The 27803-nt window shown below is 57.4% G+C and overlaps 5 protein-coding genes across 5 annotated transcripts; all 5 read left to right on the plus strand.

The window, feature by feature from the left end:
* Window positions 1-3403: 3403 nt before the first annotated feature.
* On the plus strand, window positions 3404-3715 carry LOC138520218 (histone H4). The gene has a single exon (XM_069632687.1). The coding sequence runs from the start codon at window positions 3404-3406 to the stop codon at window positions 3713-3715; it is 312 nt and encodes a 103-aa protein (XP_069488788.1).
* A 5321-nt stretch (window positions 3716-9036) lies between these two features.
* LOC138520220 (histone H4) lies at window positions 9037-9348 on the plus strand. Its single transcript, XM_069632689.1, has one exon. The coding sequence runs from the start codon at window positions 9037-9039 to the stop codon at window positions 9346-9348; it is 312 nt and encodes a 103-aa protein (XP_069488790.1).
* Window positions 9349-16081: 6733 nt separating this feature from the next.
* On the plus strand, window positions 16082-16393 carry LOC138520221 (histone H4). The gene has a single exon (XM_069632690.1). It carries the CDS (start codon window positions 16082-16084, stop codon window positions 16391-16393), a length of 312 nt encoding a protein of 103 aa, XP_069488791.1.
* Window positions 16394-21715: 5322 nt separating this feature from the next.
* Window positions 21716-22027, plus strand: LOC138520222 (histone H4). Its single transcript, XM_069632691.1, has one exon. It carries the CDS (start codon window positions 21716-21718, stop codon window positions 22025-22027), a length of 312 nt encoding a protein of 103 aa, XP_069488792.1.
* Window positions 22028-27399: 5372 nt separating this feature from the next.
* LOC138520223 (histone H4) lies at window positions 27400-27711 on the plus strand. The gene has a single exon (XM_069632692.1). The coding sequence runs from the start codon at window positions 27400-27402 to the stop codon at window positions 27709-27711; it is 312 nt and encodes a 103-aa protein (XP_069488793.1).
* Window positions 27712-27803: the final 92 nt, after the last annotated feature.

Here is a 27803-nt window from a genome sequence, read left to right on the forward strand (position 1 = left end):
TGTGCTGTCCATCGCGTAACACCAGATAGGATGCCTTTTCAGCCCCGGCTAGGTGGTGGCGGGGGGCAGGGCGGGGGGGGGGGGCAGAGGGGGGGTAGGGGTAATCACATGCCCTTTGTCCCCTGGTTCAGGCTTCTCACAACGCCAGAGGAAATGGCTCCATTTCGCGACACCAGAGGGAAAAGCTCCCTTCCCCTGGTCTCTCTCAGGCTTCTCACGGTACCAGAGGAAATGACTCACTTCGCCCTGGCTCTTTCTCGGGCTACCCTGCTGATCGTGCGGCAGACCGGATTCACTAGCCTGCCCGGCACTGCTATGGCCAATATGCACTTGCTGTAACTCTTTTTCACCCCACTTGCCAGAGCCCAGCACAGCCCCATGTCGGCGCATGGTGTGGTTCGGAAAGCCGCCCACCAGCCCCAGCCCCAGCCCCCCCCTCCCTCACACACACAGACAGGCCCACATGATTTTATTTCTTGTTGATTCAATTCATCGAGGGCCTGCTGCCATCGGTTTGCTCTCCTTCCAGCTCCAGATGAAAGAGCCCATCGGGCAATCGGGGTGGCCGTGCAACATGGGGTCCGACCTCCACCCTGACACTGTGGCACCAGCCGGGCGAGCGCTTCGAAGTGGATGCAAGGGGACTCCCTAACAAGCCTTGCGCGTGTGCGCGTACACACACACTCACACTCATACACTCACTCACTCACTCACACACACACACACACACACACACACCCCCTCCCCACACACCCCCCCACACATCTCCCCACACACACGCGCGCAACCCCCCGCACCCGCAGTAGTACCCCTACGGAACACACAGTGCTGCCCCTGCTACACACGCACCCCTGACTCACATGCAACTCTGCAAACTGCACTTGAATGGGCATTATTTACACTGGTATAGCAGCGCACCCGGAACTACGCAGCCCCATCCCCAAGCCCCCCCCCCACCCCCCATTGGAACACGCCTTGCCCCTGTACAGTACCGTTTCTATTATACATAGGAAGCCTGAGCGGCGTGGCCTCAATGCAGCCCCTCTTCGCTGTGTTGTGTCTTTGTGCTGTGCTTGATCGTTACGTAGGTTGGGTGCGCAGCCAGACAGCCGCTACGAAGCCCCGCCAATGGCAGCTGAGCGCTTGACACAGGAGATGCAACACAGACTTTGTGTGTGTGTGTGTGCGCGCGCACGCCAGTGCGTCAACCATAACCATTGCGGCTTGCTTGGTCCTTTGTTAGTGGGGTGACGCTACCCCTCCTGATCCTCAACCAAGCATTTGCTTTGACAAGATCTTGGGGCTCTGGTGTGTGCGCTTTCATTTCGAAAGCAAGCGGCGCTAAACAAAGCATGCTGGCTCTTGAATGGAGTTGTTGGGTGGCTCTTAGAAGAGCCTTTGGGTTGTTTTTTTGAGCCGGGAGCTCGGGTCCCAGGGGGGCTCAGGCGGCCGCCCTCACTTGGCGCTGGTGTACTTGGTGACGGCCTTTGTGCCCTCGGACACAGCGTGCTTGGCCAGCTCACCCGGCAGCAGGAGGCGCACGGCGGTCTGGATCTCCCTGGAGGTGATGGTATGCCTCTTGTTGTAGAGTGTCAGGCGGGAGGCTTCCCCGGCGATGCGCTCAAAGATGTCATTGACAAAGGAGTTCATGATGCCCATGGCCTTGGAGGAGATGCCGGTGTCGGGGTGCACCTGCTTCATCACCTTGTAGATGTAGATAGCATAGCTCTCCTTCCTGCACCTCTTGCGCTTCTTCCCGTCCTTCTTGGGCGGCTTTGAGAGCGCTTTCTTGGAGCCCTTCTTGGGAGCTGGGGCGGACTTGGCTGGCTCAGGCATGGTCGGCAGCAACGATGTTCACTCTCTGGAAGAGCGGGAGAAACAAGTAAAGCCCTCCCCCAAACCGCTCTCTTTTATAGGGTGTGTGTGTTAATCGGCTGCTGCCGCTCCCTGCCTAACATTGGTCGGTATCGGTCGGCACGTACTGCCTGTGGGTGTGCCCCAGGCCCGCCCGCCCGCCTGAGCTCTGATTGGCTGACCGCAATCCTTCCCTCGACCAATGGGTGTTCACCCAGAGGCTAGGTGTCCTCCAATCGGAGCGTTCTGCCTAGTCTTTATATGCCCCGTCTCCCCGGGCCCAGGCATTATTTTCTCTTCGAACTGACAGAGAGTTCCCACTCGCATCAGCATGTCTGGACGTGGAAAGCAAGGAGGCAAGGCCCGCGCCAAGGCCAAGACTCGCTCCTCCCGGGCTGGCCTGCAGTTCCCAGTCGGCCGTGTGCACCGGCTGCTGCGGAAGGGGAACTACGCTGAACGGGTTGGGGCTGGCGCCCCCGTCTATCTGGCCGCCGTGCTCGAGTATCTGACTGCCGAAATCCTTGAGCTGGCCGGCAACGCCGCCCGAGACAACAAGAAGACACGTATCATCCCCAGACACCTGCAGCTCGCCATCCGCAATGACGAGGAGCTCAACAAGCTCCTGGGCAAGGTCACCATCGCCCAGGGAGGAGTGCTGCCCAACATCCAGGCCGTGCTGCTGCCCAAGAAGACCGAGGGCCACAAGGCAGGGGGCAAAGCCAGCAAGTAACCGCCCATCCTCGTAAAAAAAAAAAAAACACAACAACCAAAACCCCAAGGGCTCTTTTCAGAGCCGCCCACAAACTCTGCCAAAGAGCTCAGTATCTTGACCAGTAGCGTAGTCTGCTCTTTCGAAGTTGCCATTTTTGCTCTTTCTTTTCTTTCCAATACCCCGGGCACATTCAGTCACTGGCCTGGCTTCCTTGCCCGAGGGCTCAGCAACACTAACGGCTGGTGGGTGTGTGGGGGGGGGAGGGGAGGGAGGGGGGGGGGGGGGGGGAGAAAGAGAAAAGAAAATAATAAACACGCGCGCTTTGTTGCTTCCCCGAAGCATGCCGCCTGCTGGCTTCCACGGTGTCCTTCCATGCAGCGTTGGCAAAAAAGAGCACAGTGGGGGGCAGACCTTTCCACGGGTGCTTGGGTGGCAGCTTCCACCTAAGTAGTAGAAGAGAGAGCCTCGTGGCTTTCCTGTGTGTGGATAGACGCATTCCCGGGGTCGAAACGTCCGAATTCGGATGGCGTCTGCCAAAGCGCAAAAGGGCAGAAAAAAAGCAAACTGCCTTGGCACCTTTCCAGTCGCATGGGCAAGCTCTTTCGTTAGCAGGTCCTCAGACCTGAAAGAAGCGCGGGCTGGCGACAAACGGCTGGCAAGCGCGGGCATTTTGAAATGCTGAGGCCCGGCCCACACAAGGCCCGGCCCAGTCTGTGACGCGCAATTGAGCTGGTGTGTTGGGAGCTCTCCCCCTGGTCCGCCGGGGGCCTATATAAGTAGCTGATTCTGCCGTGCCACCACAGTCTCAGCTCGTTTGTGAGGGAGAGAAGAGCCATCATGTCTGGACGTGGCAAAGGAGGGAAAGGACTCGGCAAGGGCGGCGCCAAGAGGCACAGGAAAGTGCTCCGAGATAACATTCAGGGAATTACCAAGCCCGCCATCCGCCGCCTGGCTCGCCGTGGCGGAGTCAAGCGCATCTCCGGCCTCATCTACGAGGAGACCCGTGGGGTGCTGAAGGTCTTCCTGGAGAACGTGATCCGGGATGCCGTCACCTACACCGAGCACGCCAAGAGGAAGACGGTCACCGCAATGGATGTCGTCTATGCCCTGAAGCGCCAGGGTCGCACTCTTTACGGATTCGGGGGTTGAGGACACCCGCAGCAGCACCACCACAAACCCCAAAGGCTCTTTTAAGAGCCGCCCACACTATCATTAACAGAGCTGCATGCTTGCGTGTGTGTCAGGAGGAAATGCGCCCAGCAATGCCTGCTGCATTTTGGCCTCCCACTTGATAGCTGCTTGTTTGGCCCGTGAACGCACCCGTACGAGAGCATAGAAACACTTGTGTATCGGCGCGTTATAAATGCCACATCATATACCATATCATATATCATATCATATATAGGCCTATTTACGGATGGTCCGAGCGTTCCCGGGCCCACACACTCTGCTCGTTTTTGCCACTCCATTACATGGGTAGCAGAAGGAGGTGGCCTGTTGTGGTTTGGCCGACTGGAAGCCTGAGCGCAGGTAAAGTTCCCAAGAGGGGAACACTGCGAACACGGTTTGCTGCAAAAGTACCCATGCCCTTTCCTGGCCACGTGGAGGCTGGGCATGGGGACCCTGGCCCTGAATGTTGTCGGGTAAGCAGAGGCTGGCCGTACCTCTCACGGGGCATGTGGCGGTAGGTCAGCCTTGTGGAGACTTGCATTACCGGGTGCTGGCCACATCTGCTAGAGTTGGGAAATGTGGAGGATCCACAGTTGCCTCTGCTGGGTTTTACCTTCAGACCTTTCCGCCCTTCCACCACCACTACAGGCCCAATGTGCTTCGAAGGGCAGGCTTGAGCAATTCTGTTCAACCCAGGTCCTTGTGGGGAGGCCCAACCTCTGTGAATGTTTTCAGTGCTCTTTTATGTTGCTTTAACCCCGTCCCGTTGATGGTCGAGGGGCCTGAAGGGCTTTAAAATGTATTGTTTCGGCACCATTGCCCCCAGCAAAATGCCGGCCCCTTGTCTCCCTTCTGTTCAGCTGACTCTACACCACTGTGGGATGTAAGGTCACCCTGCTGCCCTCTGTTAACGGAAGAAGTTACTGCAGCCCAGCTGGCCAAGAGTGCAAGAGCCAGGGTTCTGCAGATAGCTGCCAGAAGAGATACATTGTACACCGTGTTCCAAGAAGGAATGGCAAGCGAGGGGAGGAGGCTGACTGGGGACTCCACTCATTACCCTAAGTGAGAAGCGCTGAGGCTGCTGGGAGGGAGGCACGAACATCAACCAAGGTTCCGGGAAAGGTCTGAACGCGATAGCAAGACCGCCCGGCCCTCTCGCCCAAAAGGGCTCTCATTTCACCTTCCATGTTACTTTGGTCCTCAGGCTAAGACCTATTGCAAACCTCGCTCTAACTTGCCCAGGAGCTGTGCCCGTTGGGGCCTGCTGGGCCTTTGCCCGTCGGGCAAAGCCCGTCGGGCAAAGAACGGCGTTTGTCAGGCGTTCGTCAGAGGCGGTCGTCGGGGCAGGGGCCAAAGAACCCTGCTCCTTTCACCCAGAGGCCTACCCCGCTGTCTCTTGGAAAACCCTAACTTTCCCTATCTTCTAAGAGGGGTTTCCTTGTCTCACTACGGAGACTGTCGGGATGTCCAGGAAAAGAAAAAGTCTGCCGTCCTGTGTCAGACACCCATTTCCTTCCCCGACACCTATAACTAAACTAAAGGGCTTGTGAGTCTTCTCGGTGCAGAAGGGCGCCTCTCTTCTTCTGGAGAGAGGGCTCCCATTCCAATGAAGAAACAGGCTGTTCCTCGAGGGAATGGCTCCCTCCCTCAGGCCGCCATCCTTTTCCAAGGGGAACGAAAACAAAGTTCCAAGAAAAGAAGAGTCTTAAAGCGGACTACAAGTTCTTGGTTCAACTCAAAGTTAAAAAGAAACACCAGCATTCCTTAACGACCATGGTTGCTGTCTTCACACTTGGATGCCTGGAGAGGGTTTCCCCTCTTCAGGGGTGGTTCTACTTCTACCCTAGGGGGTTATGCCTCTCTTCCCCAGGATCTTGTTCAGGCTTCCTTCTGTGTGCTGTCCATCGCGTAACACCAGATAGGATGCCTTTTCAGCCCCGGCTAGGTGGTGGCGGGGGGCAGGGCGGGGGGGGGGGGCAGAGGGGGGGTAGGGGTAATCACATGCCCTTTGTCCCCTGGTTCAGGCTTCTCACAACGCCAGAGGAAATGGCTCCATTTCGCGACACCAGAGGGAAAAGCTCCCTTCCCCTGGTCTCTCTCAGGCTTCTCACGGTACCAGAGGAAATGACTCACTTCGCCCTGGCTCTTTCTCGGGCTACCCTGCTGATCGTGCGGCAGACCGGATTCACTAGCCTGCCCGGCACTGCTATGGCCAATATGCACTTGCTGTAACTCTTTTTCACCCCACTTGCCAGAGCCCAGCACAGCCCCATGTCGGCGCATGGTGTGGTTCGGAAAGCCGCCCACCAGCCCCAGCCCCAGCCCCCCCCTCCCTCACACACACAGACAGGCCCACATGATTTTATTTCTTGTTGATTCAATTCATCGAGGGCCTGCTGCCATCGGTTTGCTCTCCTTCCAGCTCCAGATGAAAGAGCCCATCGGGCAATCGGGGTGGCCGTGCAACATGGGGTCCGACCTCCACCCTGACACTGTGGCACCAGCCGGGCGAGCGCTTCGAAGTGGATGCAAGGGGACTCCCTAACAAGCCTTGCGCGTGTGCGCGTACACACACACTCACACTCATACACTCACTCACTCACTCACACACACACACACACACACACACACCCCCTCCCCACACACCCCCCCACACATCTCCCCACACACACGCGCGCAACCCCCCGCACCCGCAGTAGTACCCCTACGGAACACACAGTGCTGCCCCTGCTACACACGCACCCCTGACTCACATGCAACTCTGCAAACTGCACTTGAATGGGCATTATTTACACTGGTATAGCAGCGCACCCGGAACTACGCAGCCCCATCCCCAAGCCCCCCCCCCACCCCCCATTGGAACACGCCTTGCCCCTGTACAGTACCGTTTCTATTATACATAGGAAGCCTGAGCGGCGTGGCCTCAATGCAGCCCCTCTTCGCTGTGTTGTGTCTTTGTGCTGTGCTTGATCGTTACGTAGGTTGGGTGCGCAGCCAGACAGCCGCTACGAAGCCCCGCCAATGGCAGCTGAGCGCTTGACACAGGAGATGCAACACAGACTTTGTGTGTGTGTGTGTGCGCGCGCACGCCAGTGCGTCAACCATAACCATTGCGGCTTGCTTGGTCCTTTGTTAGTGGGGTGACGCTACCCCTCCTGATCCTCAACCAAGCATTTGCTTTGACAAGATCTTGGGGCTCTGGTGTGTGCGCTTTCATTTCGAAAGCAAGCGGCGCTAAACAAAGCATGCTGGCTCTTGAATGGAGTTGTTGGGTGGCTCTTAGAAGAGCCTTTGGGTTGTTTTTTTGAGCCGGGAGCTCGGGTCCCAGGGGGGCTCAGGCGGCCGCCCTCACTTGGCGCTGGTGTACTTGGTGACGGCCTTTGTGCCCTCGGACACAGCGTGCTTGGCCAGCTCACCCGGCAGCAGGAGGCGCACGGCGGTCTGGATCTCCCTGGAGGTGATGGTATGCCTCTTGTTGTAGAGTGTCAGGCGGGAGGCTTCCCCGGCGATGCGCTCAAAGATGTCATTGACAAAGGAGTTCATGATGCCCATGGCCTTGGAGGAGATGCCGGTGTCGGGGTGCACCTGCTTCATCACCTTGTAGATGTAGATAGCATAGCTCTCCTTCCTGCACCTCTTGCGCTTCTTCCCGTCCTTCTTGGGCGGCTTTGAGAGCGCTTTCTTGGAGCCCTTCTTGGGAGCTGGGGCGGACTTGGCTGGCTCAGGCATGGTCGGCAGCAACGATGTTCACTCTCTGGAAGAGCGGGAGAAACAAGTAAAGCCCTCCCCCAAACCGCTCTCTTTTATAGGGTGTGTGTGTTAATCGGCTGCTGCCGCTCCCTGCCTAACATTGGTCGGTATCGGTCGGCACGTACTGCCTGTGGGTGTGCCCCAGGCCCGCCCGCCCGCCCGCCTGAGCTCTGATTGGCTGACCGCAATCCTTCCCTCGACCAATGGGTGTTCACCCAGAGGCTAGGTGTCCTCCAATCGGAGCGTTCTGCCTAGTCTTTATATGCCCCGTCTCCCCGGGCCCAGGCATTATTTTCTCTTCGAACTGACAGAGAGTTCCCACTCGCATCAGCATGTCTGGACGTGGAAAGCAAGGAGGCAAGGCCCGCGCCAAGGCCAAGACTCGCTCCTCCCGGGCTGGCCTGCAGTTCCCAGTCGGCCGTGTGCACCGGCTGCTGCGGAAGGGGAACTACGCTGAACGGGTTGGGGCTGGCGCCCCCGTCTATCTGGCCGCCGTGCTCGAGTATCTGACTGCCGAAATCCTTGAGCTGGCCGGCAACGCCGCCCGAGACAACAAGAAGACACGTATCATCCCCAGACACCTGCAGCTCGCCATCCGCAATGACGAGGAGCTCAACAAGCTCCTGGGCAAGGTCACCATCGCCCAGGGAGGAGTGCTGCCCAACATCCAGGCCGTGCTGCTGCCCAAGAAGACCGAGGGCCACAAGGCAGGGGGCAAAGCCAGCAAGTAACCGCCCATCCTCGTAAAAAAAAAAAAAACACAACAACCAAAACCCCAAGGGCTCTTTTCAGAGCCGCCCACAAACTCTGCCAAAGAGCTCAGTATCTTGACCAGTAGCGTAGTCTGCTCTTTCGAAGTTGCCATTTTTGCTCTTTCTTTTCTTTCCAATACCCCGGGCACATTCAGTCACTGGCCTGGCTTCCTTGCCCGAGGGCTCAGCAACACTAACGGCTGGTGGGTGTGTGGGGGGGGGGAGGGGAGGGAGGGGGGGGGGGGGGGGAGAAAGAGAAAAGAAAATAATAAACACGCGCGCTTTGTTGCTTCCCCGAAGCATGCCGCCTGCTGGCTTCCACGGTGTCCTTCCATGCAGCGTTGGCAAAAAAGAGCACAGTGGGGGGCAGACCTTTCCACGGGTGCTTGGGTGGCAGCTTCCACCTAAGTAGTAGAAGAGAGAGCCTCGTGGCTTTCCTGTGTGTGGATAGACGCATTCCCGGGGTCGAAACGTCCGAATTCGGATGGCGTCTGCCAAAGCGCAAAAGGGCAGAAAAAAAGCAAACTGCCTTGGCACCTTTCCAGTCGCATGGGCAAGCTCTTTCGTTAGCAGGTCCTCAGACCTGAAAGAAGCGCGGGCTGGCGACAAACGGCTGGCAAGCGCGGGCATTTTGAAATGCTGAGGCCCGGCCCACACAAGGCCCGGCCCAGTCTGTGACGCGCAATTGAGCTGGTGTGTTGGGAGCTCTCCCCCTGGTCCGCCGGGGGCCTATATAAGTAGCTGATTCTGCCGTGCCACCACAGTCTCAGCTCGTTTGTGAGGGAGAGAAGAGCCATCATGTCTGGACGTGGCAAAGGAGGGAAAGGACTCGGCAAGGGCGGCGCCAAGAGGCACAGGAAAGTGCTCCGAGATAACATTCAGGGAATTACCAAGCCCGCCATCCGCCGCCTGGCTCGCCGTGGCGGAGTCAAGCGCATCTCCGGCCTCATCTACGAGGAGACCCGTGGGGTGCTGAAGGTCTTCCTGGAGAACGTGATCCGGGATGCCGTCACCTACACCGAGCACGCCAAGAGGAAGACGGTCACCGCAATGGATGTCGTCTATGCCCTGAAGCGCCAGGGTCGCACTCTTTACGGATTCGGGGGTTGAGGACACCCGCAGCAGCACCACCACCACCACCACCACAAACCCCAAAGGCTCTTTTAAGAGCCGCCCACACTATCATTAACAGAGCTGCATGCTTGCGTGTGTGTCAGGAGGAAATGCGCCCAGCAATGCCTGCTGCATTTTGGCCTCCCACTTGATAGCTGCTTGTTTGGCCCGTGAACGCACCCGTACGAGAGCATAGAAACACTTGTGTATCGGCGCGTTATAAATGCCACATCATATACCATATCATATATCATATCATATATAGGCCTATTTACGGATGGTCCGAGCGTTCCCGGGCCCACACACTCTGCTCGTTTTTGCCACTCCATTACATGGGTAGCAGAAGGAGGTGGCCTGTTGTGGTTTGGCCGACTGGAAGCCTGAGCGCAGGTAAAGTTCCCAAGAGGGGAACACTGCGAACACGGTTTGCTGCAAAAGTACCCATGCCCTTTCCTGGCCACGTGGAGGCTGGGCATGGGGACCCTGGCCCTGAATGTTGTCGGGTAAGCAGAGGCTGGCCGTACCTCTCACGGGGCATGTGGCGGTAGGTCAGCCTTGTGGAGACTTGCATTACCGGGTGCTGGCCACATCTGCTAGAGTTGGGAAATGTGGAGGATCCACAGTTGCCTCTGCTGGGTTTTACCTTCAGACCTTTCCGCCCTTCCACCACCACTACAGGCCCAATGTGCTTCGAAGGGCAGGCTTGAGCAATTCTGTTCAACCCAGGTCCTTGTGGGGAGGCCCAACCTCTGTGAATGTTTTCAGTGCTCTTTTATGTTGCTTTAACCCCGTCCCGTTGATGGTCGAGGGGCCTGAAGGGCTTTAAAATGTATTGTTTCGGCACCATTGCCCCCAGCAAAATGCCGGCCCCTTGTCTCCCTTCTGTTCAGCTGACTCTACACCACTGTGGGATGTAAGGTCACCCTGCTGCCCTCTCTTAACGGAAGAAGTTACTGCAGCCCAGCTGGCCAAGAGTGCAAGAGCCAGGGTTCTGCAGATAGCTGCCAGAAGAGATACATTGTACACCGTGTTCCAAGAAGGAATGGCAAGCGAGGGGAGGAGGCTGACTGGGGACTCCACTCATTACCCTAAGTGAGAAGCGCTGAGGCTGCTGGGAGGGAGGCACGAACATCAACCAAGGTTCCGGGAAAGGTCTGAACGCGATATCAAGACCGCCCGGCCCTCTCGCCCAAAAGGGCTCTCATTTCACCTTCCATGTTACTTTGGTCCTCAGGCTAAGACCTATTGCAAACCTCGCTCTAACTTGCCCAGGAGCTGTGCCCGTTGGGGCCTGCTGGGCCTTTGCCCGTCGGGCAAAGCCCGTCGGGCAAAGAACGGCGTTTGTCAGGCGGTCGTCAGAGGCGGTCGTCGGGGCAGGGGCCAAAGAACCCTGCTCCTTTCACCCAGAGGCCTACCCCGCTGTCTCTTGGAAAACCCTAACTTTCCCTATCTTCTAAGAGGGGTTTCCTTGTCTCACTACGGAGACTGTCGGGATGTCCAGGAAAAGAAAAAGTCTGCCGTCCTGTGTCAGACACCCATTTCCTTCCCCGACACCTATAACTAAACTAAAGGGCTTGTGAGTCTTCTCGGTGCAGAAGGGCGCCTCTCTTCTTCTGGAGAGAGGGCTCCCATTCCAATGAAGAAACAGGCTGTTCCTCGAGGGAATGGCTCCCTCCCTCAGGCCGCCATCCTTTTCCAAGGGGAACGAAAACAAAGTTCCAAGAAAAGAAGAGTCTTAAAGCGGACTACAAGTTCTTGGTTCAACTCAAAGTTAAAAAGAAACACCAGCATTCCTTAACGACCATGGTTGCTGTCTTCACACTTGGATGCCTGGAGAGGGTTTCCCCTCTTCAGGGGTGGTTCTACTTCTACCCTAGGGGGTTATGCCTCTCTTCCCCAGGATCTTGTTCAGGCTTCCTTCTGTGTGCTGTCCATCGCGTAACACCAGATAGGATGCCTTTTCAGCCCCGGCTAGGTGGTGGCGGGGGGCAGGGCGGGGGGGGGGGGCAGAGGGGGGGTAGGGGTAATCACATGCCCTTTGTCCCCTGGTTCAGGCTTCTCACAACGCCAGAGGAAATGGCTCCATTTCGCGACACCAGAGGGAAAAGCTCCCTTCCCCTGGTCTCTCTCAGGCTTCTCACGGTACCAGAGGAAATGACTCACTTCGCCCTGGCTCTTTCTCGGGCTACCCTGCTGATCGTGCGGCAGACCGGATTCACTAGCCTGCCCGGCACTGCTATGGCCAATATGCACTTGCTGTAACTCTTTTTCACCCCACTTGCCAGAGCCCAGCACAGCCCCATGTCGGCGCATGGTGTGGTTCGGAAAGCCGCCCACCAGCCCCAGCCCCAGCCCCCCCCTCCCTCACACACACAGACAGGCCCACATGATTTTATTTCTTGTTGATTCAATTCATCGAGGGCCTGCTGCCATCGGTTTGCTCTCCTTCCAGCTCCAGATGAAAGAGCCCATCGGGCAATCGGGGTGGCCGTGCAACATGGGGTCCGACCTCCACCCTGACACTGTGGCACCAGCCGGGCGAGCGCTTCGAAGTGGATGCAAGGGGACTCCCTAACAAGCCTTGCGCGTGTGCGCGTACACACACACTCACACTCATACACTCACTCACTCACTCACTCACACACACACACACACACACACACACACACACACACACACACACACACACCCCCTCCCCACACACCCCCCCACACATCTCCCCACACACACGCGCGCAACCCCCCGCACCCGCAGTAGTACCCCTACGGAACACACAGTGCTGCCCCTGCTACACACGCACCCCTGACTCACATGCAACTCTGCAAACTGCACTTGAATGGGCATTATTTACACTGGTATAGCAGCGCACCCGGAACTACGCAGCCCCATCCCCAAGCCCCCCCCCCACCCCCCATTGGAACACGCCTTGCCCCTGTACAGTACCGTTTCTATTATACATAGGAAGCCTGAGCGGCGTGGCCTCAATGCAGCCCCTCTTCGCTGTGTTGTGTCTTTGTGCTGTGCTTGATCGTTACGTAGGTTGGGTGCGCAGCCAGACAGCCGCTACGAAGCCCCGCCAATGGCAGCTGAGCGCTTGACACAGGAGATGCAACACAGACTTTGTGTGTGTGTGTGTGCGCGCGCACGCCAGTGCGTCAACCATAACCATTGCGGCTTGCTTGGTCCTTTGTTAGTGGGGTGACGCTACCCCTCCTGATCCTCAACCAAGCATTTGCTTTGACAAGATCTTGGGGCTCTGGTGTGTGCGCTTTCATTTCGAAAGCAAGCGGCGCTAAACAAAGCATGCTGGCTCTTGAATGGAGTTGTTGGGTGGCTCTTAGAAGAGCCTTTGGGTTGTTTTTTTGAGCCGGGAGCTCGGGTCCCAGGGGGGCTCAGGCGGCCGCCCTCACTTGGCGCTGGTGTACTTGGTGACGGCCTTTGTGCCCTCGGACACAGCGTGCTTGGCCAGCTCACCCGGCAGCAGGAGGCGCACGGCGGTCTGGATCTCCCTGGAGGTGATGGTATGCCTCTTGTTGTAGAGTGTCAGGCGGGAGGCTTCCCCGGCGATGCGCTCAAAGATGTCATTGACAAAGGAGTTCATGATGCCCATGGCCTTGGAGGAGATGCCGGTGTCGGGGTGCACCTGCTTCATCACCTTGTAGATGTAGATAGCATAGCTCTCCTTCCTGCACCTCTTGCGCTTCTTCCCGTCCTTCTTGGGCGGCTTTGAGAGCGCTTTCTTGGAGCCCTTCTTGGGAGCTGGGGCGGACTTGGCTGGCTCAGGCATGGTCGGCAGCAACGATGTTCACTCTCTGGAAGAGCGGGAGAAACAAGTAAAGCCCTCCCCCAAACCGCTCTCTTTTATAGGGTGTGTGTGTTAATCGGCTGCTGCCGCTCCCTGCCTAACATTGGTCGGTATCGGTCGGCACGTACTGCCTGTGGGTGTGCCCCAGGCCCGCCCGCCCGCCCGCCTGAGCTCTGATTGGCTGACCGCAATCCTTCCCTCGACCAATGGGTGTTCACCCAGAGGCTAGGTGTCCTCCAATCGGAGCGTTCTGCCTAGTCTTTATATGCCCCGTCTCCCCGGGCCCAGGCATTATTTTCTCTTCGAACTGACAGAGAGTTCCCACTCGCATCAGCATGTCTGGACGTGGAAAGCAAGGAGGCAAGGCCCGCGCCAAGGCCAAGACTCGCTCCTCCCGGGCTGGCCTGCAGTTCCCAGTCGGCCGTGTGCACCGGCTGCTGCGGAAGGGGAACTACGCTGAACGGGTTGGGGCTGGCGCCCCCGTCTATCTGGCCGCCGTGCTCGAGTATCTGACTGCCGAAATCCTTGAGCTGGCCGGCAACGCCGCCCGAGACAACAAGAAGACACGTATCATCCCCAGACACCTGCAGCTCGCCATCCGCAATGACGAGGAGCTCAACAAGCTCCTGGGCAAGGTCACCATCGCCCAGGGAGGAGTGCTGCCCAACATCCAGGCCGTGCTGCTGCCCAAGAAGACCGAGGGCCACAAGGCAGGGGGCAAAGCCAGCAAGTAACCGCCCATCCTCGTAAAAAAAAAAAAAACACAACAACCAAAACCCCAAGGGCTCTTTTCAGAGCCGCCCACAAACTCTGCCAAAGAGCTCAGTATCTTGACCAGTAGCGTAGTCTGCTCTTTCGAAGTTGCCATTTTTGCTCTTTCTTTTCTTTCCAATACCCCGGGCACATTCAGTCACTGGCCTGGCTTCCTTGCCCGAGGGCTCAGCAACACTAACGGCTGGTGGGTGTGTGGGGGGGGGAGCGGAGGGAGGGGGGGGGGGGTTGGGGGGAGAAAGAGAAAAGAAAATAATAAACACGCGCGCTTTGTTGCTTCCCCGAAGCATGCCGCCTGCTGGCTTCCACGGTGTCCTTCCATGCAGCGTTGGCAAAAAAGAGCACAGTGGGGGGCAGACCTTTCCACGGGTGCTTGGGTGGCAGCTTCCACCTAAGTAGTAGAAGAGAGAGCCTCGTGGCTTTCCTGTGTGTGGATAGACGCATTCCCGGGGTCGAAACGTCCGAATTCGGATGGCGTCTGCCAAAGCGCAAAAGGGCAGAAAAAAAGCAAACTGCCTTGGCACCTTTCCAGTCGCATGGGCAAGCTCTTTCGTTAGCAGGTCCTCAGACCTGAAAGAAGCGCGGGCTGGCGACAAACGGCTGGCAAGCGCGGGCATTTTGAAATGCTGAGGCCCGGCCCACACAAGGCCCGGCCCAGTCTGTGACGCGCAATTGAGCTGGTGTGTTGGGAGCTCTCCCCCTGGTCCGCCGGGGGCCTATATAAGTAGCTGATTCTGCCGTGCCACCACAGTCTCATCGTTTTTCCAAAGGCCGGCAAACCACTGAGGGATCCAGCAAACTACCGCCCCATCAGCCTGCTTTCTGGATTATCGAAGCTCCTGGAGAAGGTCCTCCTCGCTCGACTCAGCGACTTCACCTCCGAAAGAAATCTACTAGCAAAGGAACAGTTTGGATTTCGAAAGGAGCATGCAACGACTCATCAGCTACTGAGAGTGGTGGACACCATCAGCCACGGATTCAACATCAAGAAGTCCACAGGAATCGTCTTCCTGGATGTAGCCAAAGCATTCGACCGAGTCTGGCACAAGGGACTGCTGCACAAGATGATTGGCCTGGGATTTCCGAACTACCTGGTGAAGACGATTGCAAGCTACCTGGGAGGCCGCACCTTCCATGTCGCCATGCGGTCTGAGATGTCCTCTTCACATCCCATCCGAGCAGGCGTGCCACAGGGATCGAACCTCGGACCCTTCCTGTTCAACCTCTTCACCAACGACATCCCGACAGATCTCCACAAGACGAACCTGGCACTGTATGCAGACGATGTTGCAGTAATCTCCCAGTCTTTCAGCGAAAAGGAAGTGGCGAAGAACCTGCAAGCTTCATTGGATACCATCGCAAAGTGGTACAGCGACTGGCGGATAGAACTCAACACCAGCAAGACAACTGCAACGCTGTTCACCAGAAAGAAGATCAAGGAGCACCCACACATCAGCCTCAACGGGGAGACCATCAAATGGGAGAGCAGCAGCCGCTACCTCGGTGTGACCCTGGACAGCAAACTCAACTGGGAAAGCCACATCGAGAATACTCAGCAGAAGGCAACAGGAAAGATGGCAGCGCTGTACCCACTCCTGAAGAGCAAGTCCATGCCCCTCCGGACAAAGATCAACGTCTACAAGGCGATCATCAGACCAACCCTGACTTATGCCTCCCCAGCATGGATGACCTGCCATGAGCGACACCGGAAGAGTCTTCAGTTAGTCCAGAACAAGGCCCTGCGGATATCGTCTGGAGCTCCAATCTTCACAAGGATAGCAGACCTTCACAGAGACCTGGACATCGAGATGTTGGATGAACATCTAGCGAAGCTGAGTAAGAACTTCTGCCAAGAACTGGATCAGAACCCGAACCCTCTGATCAGAAGACTCACTGCCACCACTGCAAACCCCTTCGACCGCTACCCGCGGCCCATCACTGCGAAGACCCAGTGAAACCAGCCCTACTGTGACAAGACCACACAGACCAAGAAGAATACAAACCACGACTACACACTCAACCCGAGAAGATGGAGTAATGAGGCTCAAGCCTCGGTATCCAAAAATCACCGCTGATGGATAAAAATCTATCAGCAAGAAGAAGAACAAGCGCCACCACAGTCTCAGCTCGTTTGTGAGGGAGAGAAGAGCCATCATGTCTGGACGTGGCAAAGGAGGGAAAGGACTCGGCAAGGGCGGCGCCAAGAGGCACAGGAAAGTGCTCCGAGATAACATTCAGGGAATTACCAAGCCCGCCATCCGCCGCCTGGCTCGCCGTGGCGGAGTCAAGCGCATCTCCGGCCTCATCTACGAGGAGACCCGTGGGGTGCTGAAGGTCTTCCTGGAGAACGTGATCCGGGATGCCGTCACCTACACCGAGCACGCCAAGAGGAAGACGGTCACCGCAATGGATGTCGTCTATGCCCTGAAGCGCCAGGGTCGCACTCTTTACGGATTCGGGGGTTGAGGACACCCGCAGCAGCACCACCACCACCACCACCACAAACCCCAAAGGCTCTTTTAAGAGCCGCCCACACTATCATTAACAGAGCTGCATGCTTGCGTGTGTGTCAGGAGGAAATGCGCCCAGCAATGCCTGCTGCATTTTGGCCTCCCACTTGATAGCTGCTTGTTTGGCCCGTGAACGCACCCGTACGAGAGCATAGAAACACTTGTGTATCGGCGCGTTATAAATGCCACATCATATACCATATCATATATCATATCATATATAGGCCTATTTACGGATGGTCCGAGCGTTCCCGGGCCCACACACTCTGCTCGTTTTTGCCACTCCATTACATGGGTAGCAGAAGGAGGTGGCCTGTTGTGGTTTGGCCGACTGGAAGCCTGAGCGCAGGTAAAGTTCCCAAGAGGGGAACACTGCGAACACGGTTTGCTGCAAAAGTACCCATGCCCTTTCCTGGCCACGTGGAGGCTGGGCATGGGGACCCTGGCCCTGAATGTTGTCGGGTAAGCAGAGGCTGGCCGTACCTCTCACGGGGCATGTGGCGGTAGGTCAGCCTTGTGGAGACTTGCATTACCGGGTGCTGGCCACATCTGCTAGAGTTGGGAAATGTGGAGGATCCACAGTTGCCTCTGCTGGGTTTTACCTTCAGACCTTTCCGCCCTTCCACCACCACTACAGGCCCAATGTGCTTCGAAGGGCAGGCTTGAGCAATTCTGTTCAACCCAGGTCCTTGTGGGGAGGCCCAACCTCTGTGAATGTTTTCAGTGCTCTTTTATGTTGCTTTAACCCCGTCCCGTTGATGGTCGAGGGGCCTGAAGGGCTTTAAAATGTATTGTTTCGGCACCATTGCCCCCAGCAAAATGCCGGCCCCTTGTCTCCCTTCTGTTCAGCTGACTCTACACCACTGTGGGATGTAAGGTCACCCTGCTGCCCTCTCTTAACGGAAGAAGTTACTGCAGCCCAGCTGGCCAAGAGTGCAAGAGCCAGGGTTCTGCAGATAGCTGCCAGAAGAGATACATTGTACACCGTGTTCCAAGAAGGAATGGCAAGCGAGGGGAGGAGGCTGACTGGGGACTCCACTCATTACCCTAAGTGAGAAGCGCTGAGGCTGCTGGGAGGGAGGCACGAACATCAACCAAGGTTCCGGGAAAGGTCTGAACGCGATATCAAGACCGCCCGGCCCTCTCGCCCAAAAGGGCTCTCATTTCACCTTCCATGTTACTTTGGTCCTCAGGCTAAGACCTATTGCAAACCTCGCTCTAACTTGCCCAGGAGCTGTGCCCGTTGGGGCCTGCTGGGCCTTTGCCCGTCGGGCAAAGCCCGTCGGGCAAAGAACGGCGTTTGTCAGGCGGTCGTCAGAGGCGGTCGTCGGGGCAGGGGCCAAAGAACCCTGCTCCTTTCACCCAGAGGCCTACCCCGCTGTCTCTTGGAAAACCCTAACTTTCCCTATCTTCTAAGAGGGGTTTCCTTGTCTCACTACGGAGACTGTCGGGATGTCCAGGAAAAGAAAAAGTCTGCCGTCCTGTGTCAGACACCCATTTCCTTCCCCGACACCTATAACTAAACTAAAGGGCTTGTGAGTCTTCTCGGTGCAGAAGGGCGCCTCTCTTCTTCTGGAGAGAGGGCTCCCATTCCAATGAAGAAACAGGCTGTTCCTCGAGGGAATGGCTCCCTCCCTCAGGCCGCCATCCTTTTCCAAGGGGAACGAAAACAAAGTTCCAAGAAAAGAAGAGTCTTAAAGCGGACTACAAGTTCTTGGTTCAACTCAAAGTTAAAAAGAAACACCAGCATTCCTTAACGACCATGGTTGCTGTCTTCACACTTGGATGCCTGGAGAGGGTTTCCCCTCTTCAGGGGTGGTTCTACTTCTACCCTAGGGGGTTATGCCTCTCTTCCCCAGGATCTTGTTCAGGCTTCCTTCTGTGTGCTGTCCATCGCGTAACACCAGATAGGATGCCTTTTCAGCCCCGGCTAGGTGGTGGCGGGGGGCAGGGCGGGGGGGGGGGGCAGAGGGGGGGTAGGGGTAATCACATGCCCTTTGTCCCCTGGTTCAGGCTTCTCACAACGCCAGAGGAAATGGCTCCATTTCGCGACACCAGAGGGAAAAGCTCCCTTCCCCTGGTCTCTCTCAGGCTTCTCACGGTACCAGAGGAAATGACTCACTTCGCCCTGGCTCTTTCTCGGGCTACCCTGCTGATCGTGCGGCAGACCGGATTCACTAGCCTGCCCGGCACTGCTATGGCCAATATGCACTTGCTGTAACTCTTTTTCACCCCACTTGCCAGAGCCCAGCACAGCCCCATGTCGGCGCATGGTGTGGTTCGGAAAGCCGCCCACCAGCCCCAGCCCCAGCCCCAGCCCCCCCCTCCCTCACACACACAGACAGGCCCACATGATTTTATTTCTTGTTGATTCAATTCATCGAGGGCCTGCTGCCATCGGTTTGCTCTCCTTCCAGCTCCAGATGAAAGAGCCCATCGGGCAATCGGGGTGGCCGTGCAACATGGGGTCCGACCTCCACCCTGACACTGTGGCACCAGCCGGGCGAGCGCTTCGAAGTGGATGCAAGGGGACTCCCTAACAAGCCTTGCGCGTGTGCGCGTACACACACACTCACACACTCACTCACTCACACACACACACACACACACCCCCTCCCCACACACCCCCCCACACATCTCCCCACACACACGCGCGCAACCCCCCGCACCCGCAGTAGTACCCCTACGGAACACACAGTGCTGCCCCTGCTACACACGCACCCCTGACTCACATGCAACTCTGCAAACTGCACTTGAATGGGCATTATTTACACTGGTATAGCAGCGCACCCGGAACTACGCAGCCCCATCCCCAAGCCCCCCCCCCACCCCCCATTGGAACACGCCTTGCCCCTGTACAGTACCGTTTCTATTATACATAGGAAGCCTGAGCGGCGTGGCCTCAATGCAGCCCCTCTTCGCTGTGTTGTGTCTTTGTGCTGTGCTTGATCGTTACGTAGGTTGGGTGCGCAGCCAGACAGCCGCTACGAAGCCCCGCCAATGGCAGCTGAGCGCTTGACACAGGAGATGCAACACAGACTTTGTGTGTGTGTGTGTGCGCGCGCACGCCAGTGCGTCAACCATAACCATTGCGGCTTGCTTGGTCCTTTGTTAGTGGGGTGACGCTACCCCTCCTGATCCTCAACCAAGCATTTGCTTTGACAAGATCTTGGGGCTCTGGTGTGTGCGCTTTCATTTCGAAAGCAAGCGGCGCTAAACAAAGCATGCTGGCTCTTGAATGGAGTTGTTGGGTGGCTCTTAGAAGAGCCTTTGGGTTGTTTTTTTGAGCCGGGAGCTCGGGTCCCAGGGGGGCTCAGGCGGCCGCCCTCACTTGGCGCTGGTGTACTTGGTGACGGCCTTTGTGCCCTCGGACACAGCGTGCTTGGCCAGCTCACCCGGCAGCAGGAGGCGCACGGCGGTCTGGATCTCCCTGGAGGTGATGGTATGCCTCTTGTTGTAGAGTGTCAGGCGGGAGGCTTCCCCGGCGATGCGCTCAAAGATGTCATTGACAAAGGAGTTCATGATGCCCATGGCCTTGGAGGAGATGCCGGTGTCGGGGTGCACCTGCTTCATCACCTTGTAGATGTAGATAGCATAGCTCTCCTTCCTGCACCTCTTGCGCTTCTTCCCGTCCTTCTTGGGCGGCTTTGAGAGCGCTTTCTTGGAGCCCTTCTTGGGAGCTGGGGCGGACTTGGCTGGCTCAGGCATGGTCGGCAGCAACGATGTTCACTCTCTGGAAGAGCGGGAGAAACAAGTAAAGCCCTCCCCCAAACCGCTCTCTTTTATAGGGTGTGTGTGTTAATCGGCTGCTGCCGCTCCCTGCCTAACATTGGTCGGTATCGGTCGGCACGTACTGCCTGTGGGTGTGCCCCAGGCCCGCCCGCCCGCCCGCCTGAGCTCTGATTGGCTGACCGCAATCCTTCCCTCGACCAATGGGTGTTCACCCAGAGGCTAGGTGTCCTCCAATCGGAGCGTTCTGCCTAGTCTTTATATGCCCCGTCTCCCCGGGCCCAGGCATTATTTTCTCTTCGAACTGACAGAGAGTTCCCACTCGCATCAGCATGTCTGGACGTGGAAAGCAAGGAGGCAAGGCCCGCGCCAAGGCCAAGACTCGCTCCTCCCGGGCTGGCCTGCAGTTCCCAGTCGGCCGTGTGCACCGGCTGCTGCGGAAGGGGAACTACGCTGAACGGGTTGGGGCTGGCGCCCCCGTCTATCTGGCCGCCGTGCTCGAGTATCTGACTGCCGAAATCCTTGAGCTGGCCGGCAACGCCGCCCGAGACAACAAGAAGACACGTATCATCCCCAGACACCTGCAGCTCGCCATCCGCAATGACGAGGAGCTCAACAAGCTCCTGGGCAAGGTCACCATCGCCCAGGGAGGAGTGCTGCCCAACATCCAGGCCGTGCTGCTGCCCAAGAAGACCGAGGGCCACAAGGCAGGGGGCAAAGCCAGCAAGTAACCGCCCATCCTCGTAAAAAAAAAAAAACACAACAACCAAAACCCCAAGGGCTCTTTTCAGAGCCGCCCACAAACTCTGCCAAAGAGCTCAGTATCTTGACCAGTAGCGTAGTCTGCTCTTTCGAAGTTGCCATTTTTGCTCTTTCTTTTCTTTCCAATACCCCGGGCACATTCAGTCACTGGCCTGGCTTCCTTGCCCGAGGGCTCAGCAACACTAACGGCTGGTGGGTGTGTGGGGGGGGAGGGGAGGGAGGGGGGGGGGGGGGGGGGAGAAAGAGAAAAGAAAATAATAAACACGCGCGCTTTGTTGCTTCCCCGAAGCATGCCGCCTGCTGGCTTCCACGGTGTCCTTCCATGCAGCGTTGGCAAAAAAGAGCACAGTGGGGGGCAGACCTTTCCACGGGTGCTTGGGTGGCAGCTTCCACCTAAGTAGTAGAAGAGAGAGCCTCGTGGCTTTCCTGTGTGTGGATAGACGCATTCCCGGGGTCGAAACGTCCGAATTCGGATGGCGTCTGCCAAAGCGCAAAAGGGCAGAAAAAAAGCAAACTGCCTTGGCACCTTTCCAGTCGCATGGGCAAGCTCTTTCGTTAGCAGGTCCTCAGACCTGAAAGAAGCGCGGGCTGGCGACAAACGGCTGGCAAGCGCGGGCATTTTGAAATGCTGAGGCCCGGCCCACACAAGGCCCGGCCCAGTCTGTGACGCGCAATTGAGCTGGTGTGTTGGGAGCTCTCCCCCTGGTCCGCCGGGGGCCTATATAAGTAGCTGATTCTGCCGTGCCACCACAGTCTCAGCTCGTTTGTGAGGGAGAGAAGAGCCATCATGTCTGGACGTGGCAAAGGAGGGAAAGGACTCGGCAAGGGCGGCGCCAAGAGGCACAGGAAAGTGCTCCGAGATAACATTCAGGGAATTACCAAGCCCGCCATCCGCCGCCTGGCTCGCCGTGGCGGAGTCAAGCGCATCTCCGGCCTCATCTACGAGGAGACCCGTGGGGTGCTGAAGGTCTTCCTGGAGAACGTGATCCGGGATGCCGTCACCTACACCGAGCACGCCAAGAGGAAGACGGTCACCGCAATGGATGTCGTCTATGCCCTGAAGCGCCAGGGTCGCACTCTTTACGGATTCGGGGGTTGAGGACACCCGCAGCAGCACCACCACCACCACCACCACAAACCCCAAAGGCTCTTTTAAGAGCCGCCCACACTATCATTAACAGAGCTGCATGCTTGCGTGTGTGTCAGGAGGAAATGCGCCCAGCAATGCCTGCTGCATTTTGGCCTCCCACTTGATAGCTGCTTGTTTGGCCCGTGAACGCACCCGTACGAGAGCATAGAAACACTTGTGTATCGGCGCGTTATAAATGCCACATCATATACCATATCATATATCATATCATATATAGGCCTATTTACGGATGGTCCGAGCGTTCCCGGGCCCACACACTCTGCTCGTTTTTGCCACTCCATTACATGGGTAGCAGAAGGAGGTGGCCTGTTGTGGTTTGGCCGACTGGAAGCCTGAGCGCAGGTAAAGTTCCCAAGAGGGGAACACTGCGAACACGGTTTGCTGCAAAAGTACCCATGCCCTTTCCTGGCCACGTGGAGGCTGGGCATGGGGACCCTGGCCCTGAATGTTGTCGGGTAAGCAGAGGCTGGCCGTACCTCTCACGGGGCATGTGGCGGTAGGTCAGCCTTGTGGAGACTTGCATTACCGGGTGCTGGCCACATCTGCTAGAGTTGGGAAATGTGGAGGATCCACAGTTGCCTCTGCTGGGTTTTACCTTCAGACCTTTCCGCCCTTCCACCACCACTACAGGCCCAATGTGCTTCGAAGGGCAGGCTTGAGCAATTCTGTTCAACCCAGGTCCTTGTGGGGAGGCCCAACCTCTGTGAATGTTTTCAGTGCTCTTTTATGTTGCTTTAACCCCGTCCCGTTGATGGTCGAGGGGCCTGAAGGGCTTTAAAATGTATTGTTTCGGCACCATTGCCCCCAGCAAAATGCCGGCCCCTTGTCTCCCTTCTGTTCAGCTGACTCTACACCACTGTGGGATGTAAGGTCACCCTGCTGCCCTCTCTTAACGGAAGAAGTTACTGCAGCCCAGCTGGCCAAGAGTGCAAGAGCCAGGGTTCTGCAGATAGCTGCCAGAAGAGATACATTGTACACCGTGTTCCAAGAAGGAATGGCAAGCGAGGGGAGGAGGCTGACTGGGGACTCCACTCATTACCCTAAGTGAGAAGCGCTGAGGCTGCTGGGAGGGAGGCACGAACATCAACCAAGGTTCCGGGAAAGGTCTGAACGCGATATCAAGACCGCCCGGCCCTCTCGCCCAAAAGGGCTCTCATTTCACCTTCCATGTTACTTTGGTCCTCAGGCTAAGACCTATTGCAAACCTCGCTCTAACTTGCCCAGGAGCTGTGCCCGTTGGGGCCTGCTGGGCCTTTGCCCGTCGGGCAAAGCCCGTCGGGCAAAGAACGGCGTTTGTCAGGCGGTCGTCAGAGGCGGTCGTCGGGGCAGGGGCCAAAGAACCCTGCTCCTTTCACCCAGAGGCCTACCCCGCTGTCTCTTGGAAAACCCTAACTTTCCCTATCTTCTAAGAGGGGTTTCCTTGTCTCACTACGGAGACTGTCGGGATGTCCAGGAAAAGAAAAAGTCTGCCGTCCTGTGTCAGACACCCATTTCCTTCCCCGACACCTATAACTAAACTAAAGGGCTTGTGAGTCTTCTCGGTGCAGAAGGGCGCCTCTCTTCTTCTGGAGAGAGGGCTCCCATTCCAATGAAGAAACAGGCTGTTCCTCGAGGGAATGGCTCCCTCCCTCAGGCCGCCATCCTTTTCCAAGGGGAACGAAAACAAAGTTCCAAGAAAAGAAGAGTCTTAAAGCGGACTACAAGTTCTTGGTTCAACTCAAAGTTAAAAAGAAACACCAGCATTCCTTAACGACCATGGTTGCTGTCTTCACACTTGGATGCCTGGAGAGGGTTTCCCCTCTTCAGGGGTGGTTCTACTTCTACCCTAGGGGGTTATGCCTCTCTTCCCCAGGATCTTGTTCAGGCTTCCTTCTGTGTGCTGTCCATCGCGTAACACCAGATAGGATGCCTTTTCAGCCCCGGCTAGGTGGTGGCGGGGGGCAGGGCGGGGGGGGGGCAGAGGTAATCACATGCCCTTTGTCCCCTGGTTCAGGCTTCTCACAACGCCAGAGGAAATGGCTCCATTTCGCGACACCAGAGGGAAAAGCTCCCTTCCCCTGGTCTCTCTCAGGCTTCTCACGGTACCAGAGGAAATGACTCACTTCGCCCTGGCTCTTTCTCGGGCTACCCTGCTGATCGTGCGGCAGACCGGATTCACTAGCCTGCCCGGCACTGCTATGGCCAATATGCACTTGCTGTAACTCTTTTTCACCCCACTTGCCAGAGCCCAGCACAGCCCCATGTCGGCGCATGGTGTGGTTCGGAAAGCCGCCCACCAGCCCCAGCCCCAGCCCCCCCCTCCCTCACACACACAGACAGGCCCACATGATTTTATTTCTTGTTGATTCAATTCATCGAGGGCCTGCTGCCATCGGTTTGCTCTCCTTCCAGCTCCAGATGAAAGAGCCCATCGGGCAATCGGGGTGGCCGTGCAACATGGGGTCCGACCTCCACCCTGACACTGTGGCACCAGCCGGGCGAGCGCTTCGAAGTGGATGCAAGGGGACTCCCTAACAAGCCTTGCGCGTGTGCGCGTACACACACACTCACACTCATACACTCACTCACACACACACACACACACACACACACACACACACACACACACACACCCCCTCCCCACACACCCCCCCACACATCTCCCCACACACACGCGCGCAACCCCCCGCACCCGCAGTAGTACCCCTACGGAACACACAGTGCTGCCCCTGCTACACACGCACCCCTGACTCACATGCAACTCTGCAAACTGCACTTGAATGGGCATTATTTACACTGGTATAGCAGCGCACCCGGAACTACGCAGCCCCATCCCCAAGCCCCCCCCCCACCCCCCATTGGAACACGCCTTGCCCCTGTACAGTACCGTTTCTATTATACATAGGAAGCCTGAGCGGCGTGGCCTCAATGCAGCCCCTCTTCGCTGTGTTGTGTCTTTGTGCTGTGCTTGATCGTTACGTAGGTTGGGTGCGCAGCCAGACAGCCGCTACGAAGCCCCGCCAATGGCAGCTGAGCGCTTGACACAGGAGATGCAACACAGACTTTGTGTGTGTGTGTGTGTGTGCGCGCGCACGCCAGTGCGTCAACCATAACCATTGCGGCTTGCTTGGTCCTTTGTTAGTGGGGTGACGCTACCCCTCCTGATCCTCAACCAAGCATTTGCTTTGACAAGATCTTGGGGCTCTGGTGTGTGCGCTTTCATTTCGAAAGCAAGCGGCGCTAAACAAAGCATGCTGGCTCTTGAATGGAGTTGTTGGGTGGCTCTTAGAAGAGCCTTTGGGTTGTTTTTTGAGCCGGGAGCTCGGGTCCCAGGGGGGCTCAGGCGGCCGCCCTCACTTGGCGCTGGTGTACTTGGTGACGGCCTTTGTGCCCTCGGACACAGCGTGCTTGGCCAGCTCACCCGGCAGCAGGAGGCGCACGGCGGTCTGGATCTCCCTGGAGGTGATGGTATGCCTCTTGTTGTAGAGTGTCAGGCGGGAGGCTTCCCCGGCGATGCGCTCAAAGATGTCATTGACAAAGGAGTTCATGATGCCCATGGCCTTGGAGGAGATGCCGGTGTCGGGGTGCACCTGCTTCATCACCTTGTAGATGTAGATAGCATAGCTCTCCTTCCTGCACCTCTTGCGCTTCTTCCCGTCCTTCTTGGGCGGCTTTGAGAGCGCTTTCTTGGAGCCCTTCTTGGGAGCTGGGGCGGACTTGGCTGGCTCAGGCATGGTCGGCAGCAACGATGTTCACTCTCTGGAAGAGCGGGAGAAACAAGTAAAGCCCTCCCCCAAACCGCACTCTTTTATAGGGTGTGTGTGTTAATCGGCTGCTGCCGCTCCCTGCCTAACATTGGTCGGTATCGGTCGGCACGTACTGCCTGTGGGTGTGCCCCAGGCCCGCCCGCCCGCCCGCCTGAGCTCTGATTGGCTGACCGCAATCCTTCCCTCGACCAATGGGTGTTCACCCAGAGGCTAGGTGTCCTCCAATCGGAGCGTTCTGCCTAGTCTTTATATGCCCCGTCTCCCCGGGCCCAGGCATTATTTTCTCTTCGAACTGACAGAGAGTTCCCACTCGCATCAGCATGTCTGGACGTGGAAAGCAAGGAGGCAAGGCCCGCGCCAAGGCCAAGACTCGCTCCTCCCGGGCTGGCCTGCAGTTCCCAGTCGGCCGTGTGCACCGGCTGCTGCGGAAGGGGAACTACGCTGAACGGGTTGGGGCTGGCGCCCCCGTCTATCTGGCCGCCGTGCTCGAGTATCTGACTGCCGAAATCCTTGAGCTGGCCGGCAACGCCGCCCGAGACAACAAGAAGACACGTATCATCCCCAGACACCTGCAGCTCGCCATCCGCAATGACGAGGAGCTCAACAAGCTCCTGGGCAAGGTCACCATCGCCCAGGGAGGAGTGCTGCCCAACATCCAGGCCGTGCTGCTGCCCAAGAAGACCGAGGGCCACAAGGCAGGGGGCAAAGCCAGCAAGTAACCGCCCATCCTCGTAAAAAAAAAAAAAACACAACAACCAAAACCCCAAGGGCTCTTTTCAGAGCCGCCCACAAACTCTGCCAAAGAGCTCAGTATCTTGACCAGTAGCGTAGTCTGCTCTTTCGAAGTTGCCATTTTTGCTCTTTCTTTTCTTTCCAATACCCCGGGCACATTCAGTCACTGGCCTGGCTTCCTTGCCCGAGGGCTCAGCAACACTAACGGCTGGTGGGTGTGTGGGGGGGGGAGGGGAGGGAGGGGGGGGGGGGGGGGAGGGGAGGGAGGGGAGGGAGGGGGGGGGGGGGGGGAGAAAGAGAAAAGAAAATAATAAACACGCGCGCTTTGTTGCTTCCCCGAAGCATGCCGCCTGCTGGCTTCCACGGTGTCCTTCCATGCAGCGTTGGCAAAAAAGAGCACAGTGGGGGGCAGACCTTTCCACGGGTGCTTGGGTGGCAGCTTCCACCTAAGTAGTAGAAGAGAGAGCCTCGTGGCTTTCCTGTGTGTGGATAGACGCATTCCCGGGGTCGTCGAAACGTCCGAATTCGGATGGCGTCTGCCAAAGCGCAAAAGGGCAGAAAAAAAGCAAACTGCCTTGGCACCTTTCCAGTCGCATGGGCAAGCTCTTTCGTTAGCAGGTCCTCAGACCTGAAAGAAGCGCGGGCTGGCGACAAACGGCTGGCAAGCGCGGGCATTTTGAAATGCTGAGGCCCGGCCCACACAAGGCCCGGCCCAGTCTGTGACGCGCAATTGAGCTGGTGTGTTGGGAGCTCTCCCCCTGGTCCGCCGGGGGCCTATATAAGTAGCTGATTCTGCCGTGCCACCACAGTCTCAGCTCGTTTGTGAGGGAGAGAAGAGCCATCATGTCTGGACGTGGCAAAGGAGGGAAAGGACTCGGCAAGGGCGGCGCCAAGAGGCACAGGAAAGTGCTCCGAGATAACATTCAGGGAATTACCAAGCCCGCCATCCGCCGCCTGGCTCGCCGTGGCGGAGTCAAGCGCATCTCCGGCCTCATCTACGAGGAGACCCGTGGGGTGCTGAAGGTCTTCCTGGAGAACGTGATCCGGGATGCCGTCACCTACACCGAGCACGCCAAGAGGAAGACGGTCACCGCAATGGATGTCGTCTATGCCCTGAAGCGCCAGGGTCGCACTCTTTACGGATTCGGGGGTTGAGGACACCCGCAGCAGCACCACCACCACCACCACCACCACAAACCCCAAAGGCTCTTTTAAGAGCCGCCCACACTATCATTAACAGAGCTGCA

The sequence above is a fragment of the Ambystoma mexicanum genome, chromosome 13 (assembly GCF_040938575.1).
Source record: "Ambystoma mexicanum isolate Mex_15411 chromosome 13, UKY_AmexF1_1, whole genome shotgun sequence".
In the NCBI taxonomy this organism is placed as follows: domain Eukaryota; kingdom Metazoa; phylum Chordata; class Amphibia; order Caudata; family Ambystomatidae; genus Ambystoma; species Ambystoma mexicanum.

Coding starts and splice junctions, on each gene's coding strand:
- LOC138520218 (XM_069632687.1), top strand. CDS start 3,404: ATGTCTGGACGTGGCAAAGGAGGGAAAGGACTCGGCAAGGGCGGCGCC.
- LOC138520220 (XM_069632689.1), top strand. CDS start 9,037: ATGTCTGGACGTGGCAAAGGAGGGAAAGGACTCGGCAAGGGCGGCGCC.
- LOC138520221 (XM_069632690.1), top strand. CDS start 16,082: ATGTCTGGACGTGGCAAAGGAGGGAAAGGACTCGGCAAGGGCGGCGCC.
- LOC138520222 (XM_069632691.1), top strand. CDS start 21,716: ATGTCTGGACGTGGCAAAGGAGGGAAAGGACTCGGCAAGGGCGGCGCC.
- LOC138520223 (XM_069632692.1), top strand. CDS start 27,400: ATGTCTGGACGTGGCAAAGGAGGGAAAGGACTCGGCAAGGGCGGCGCC.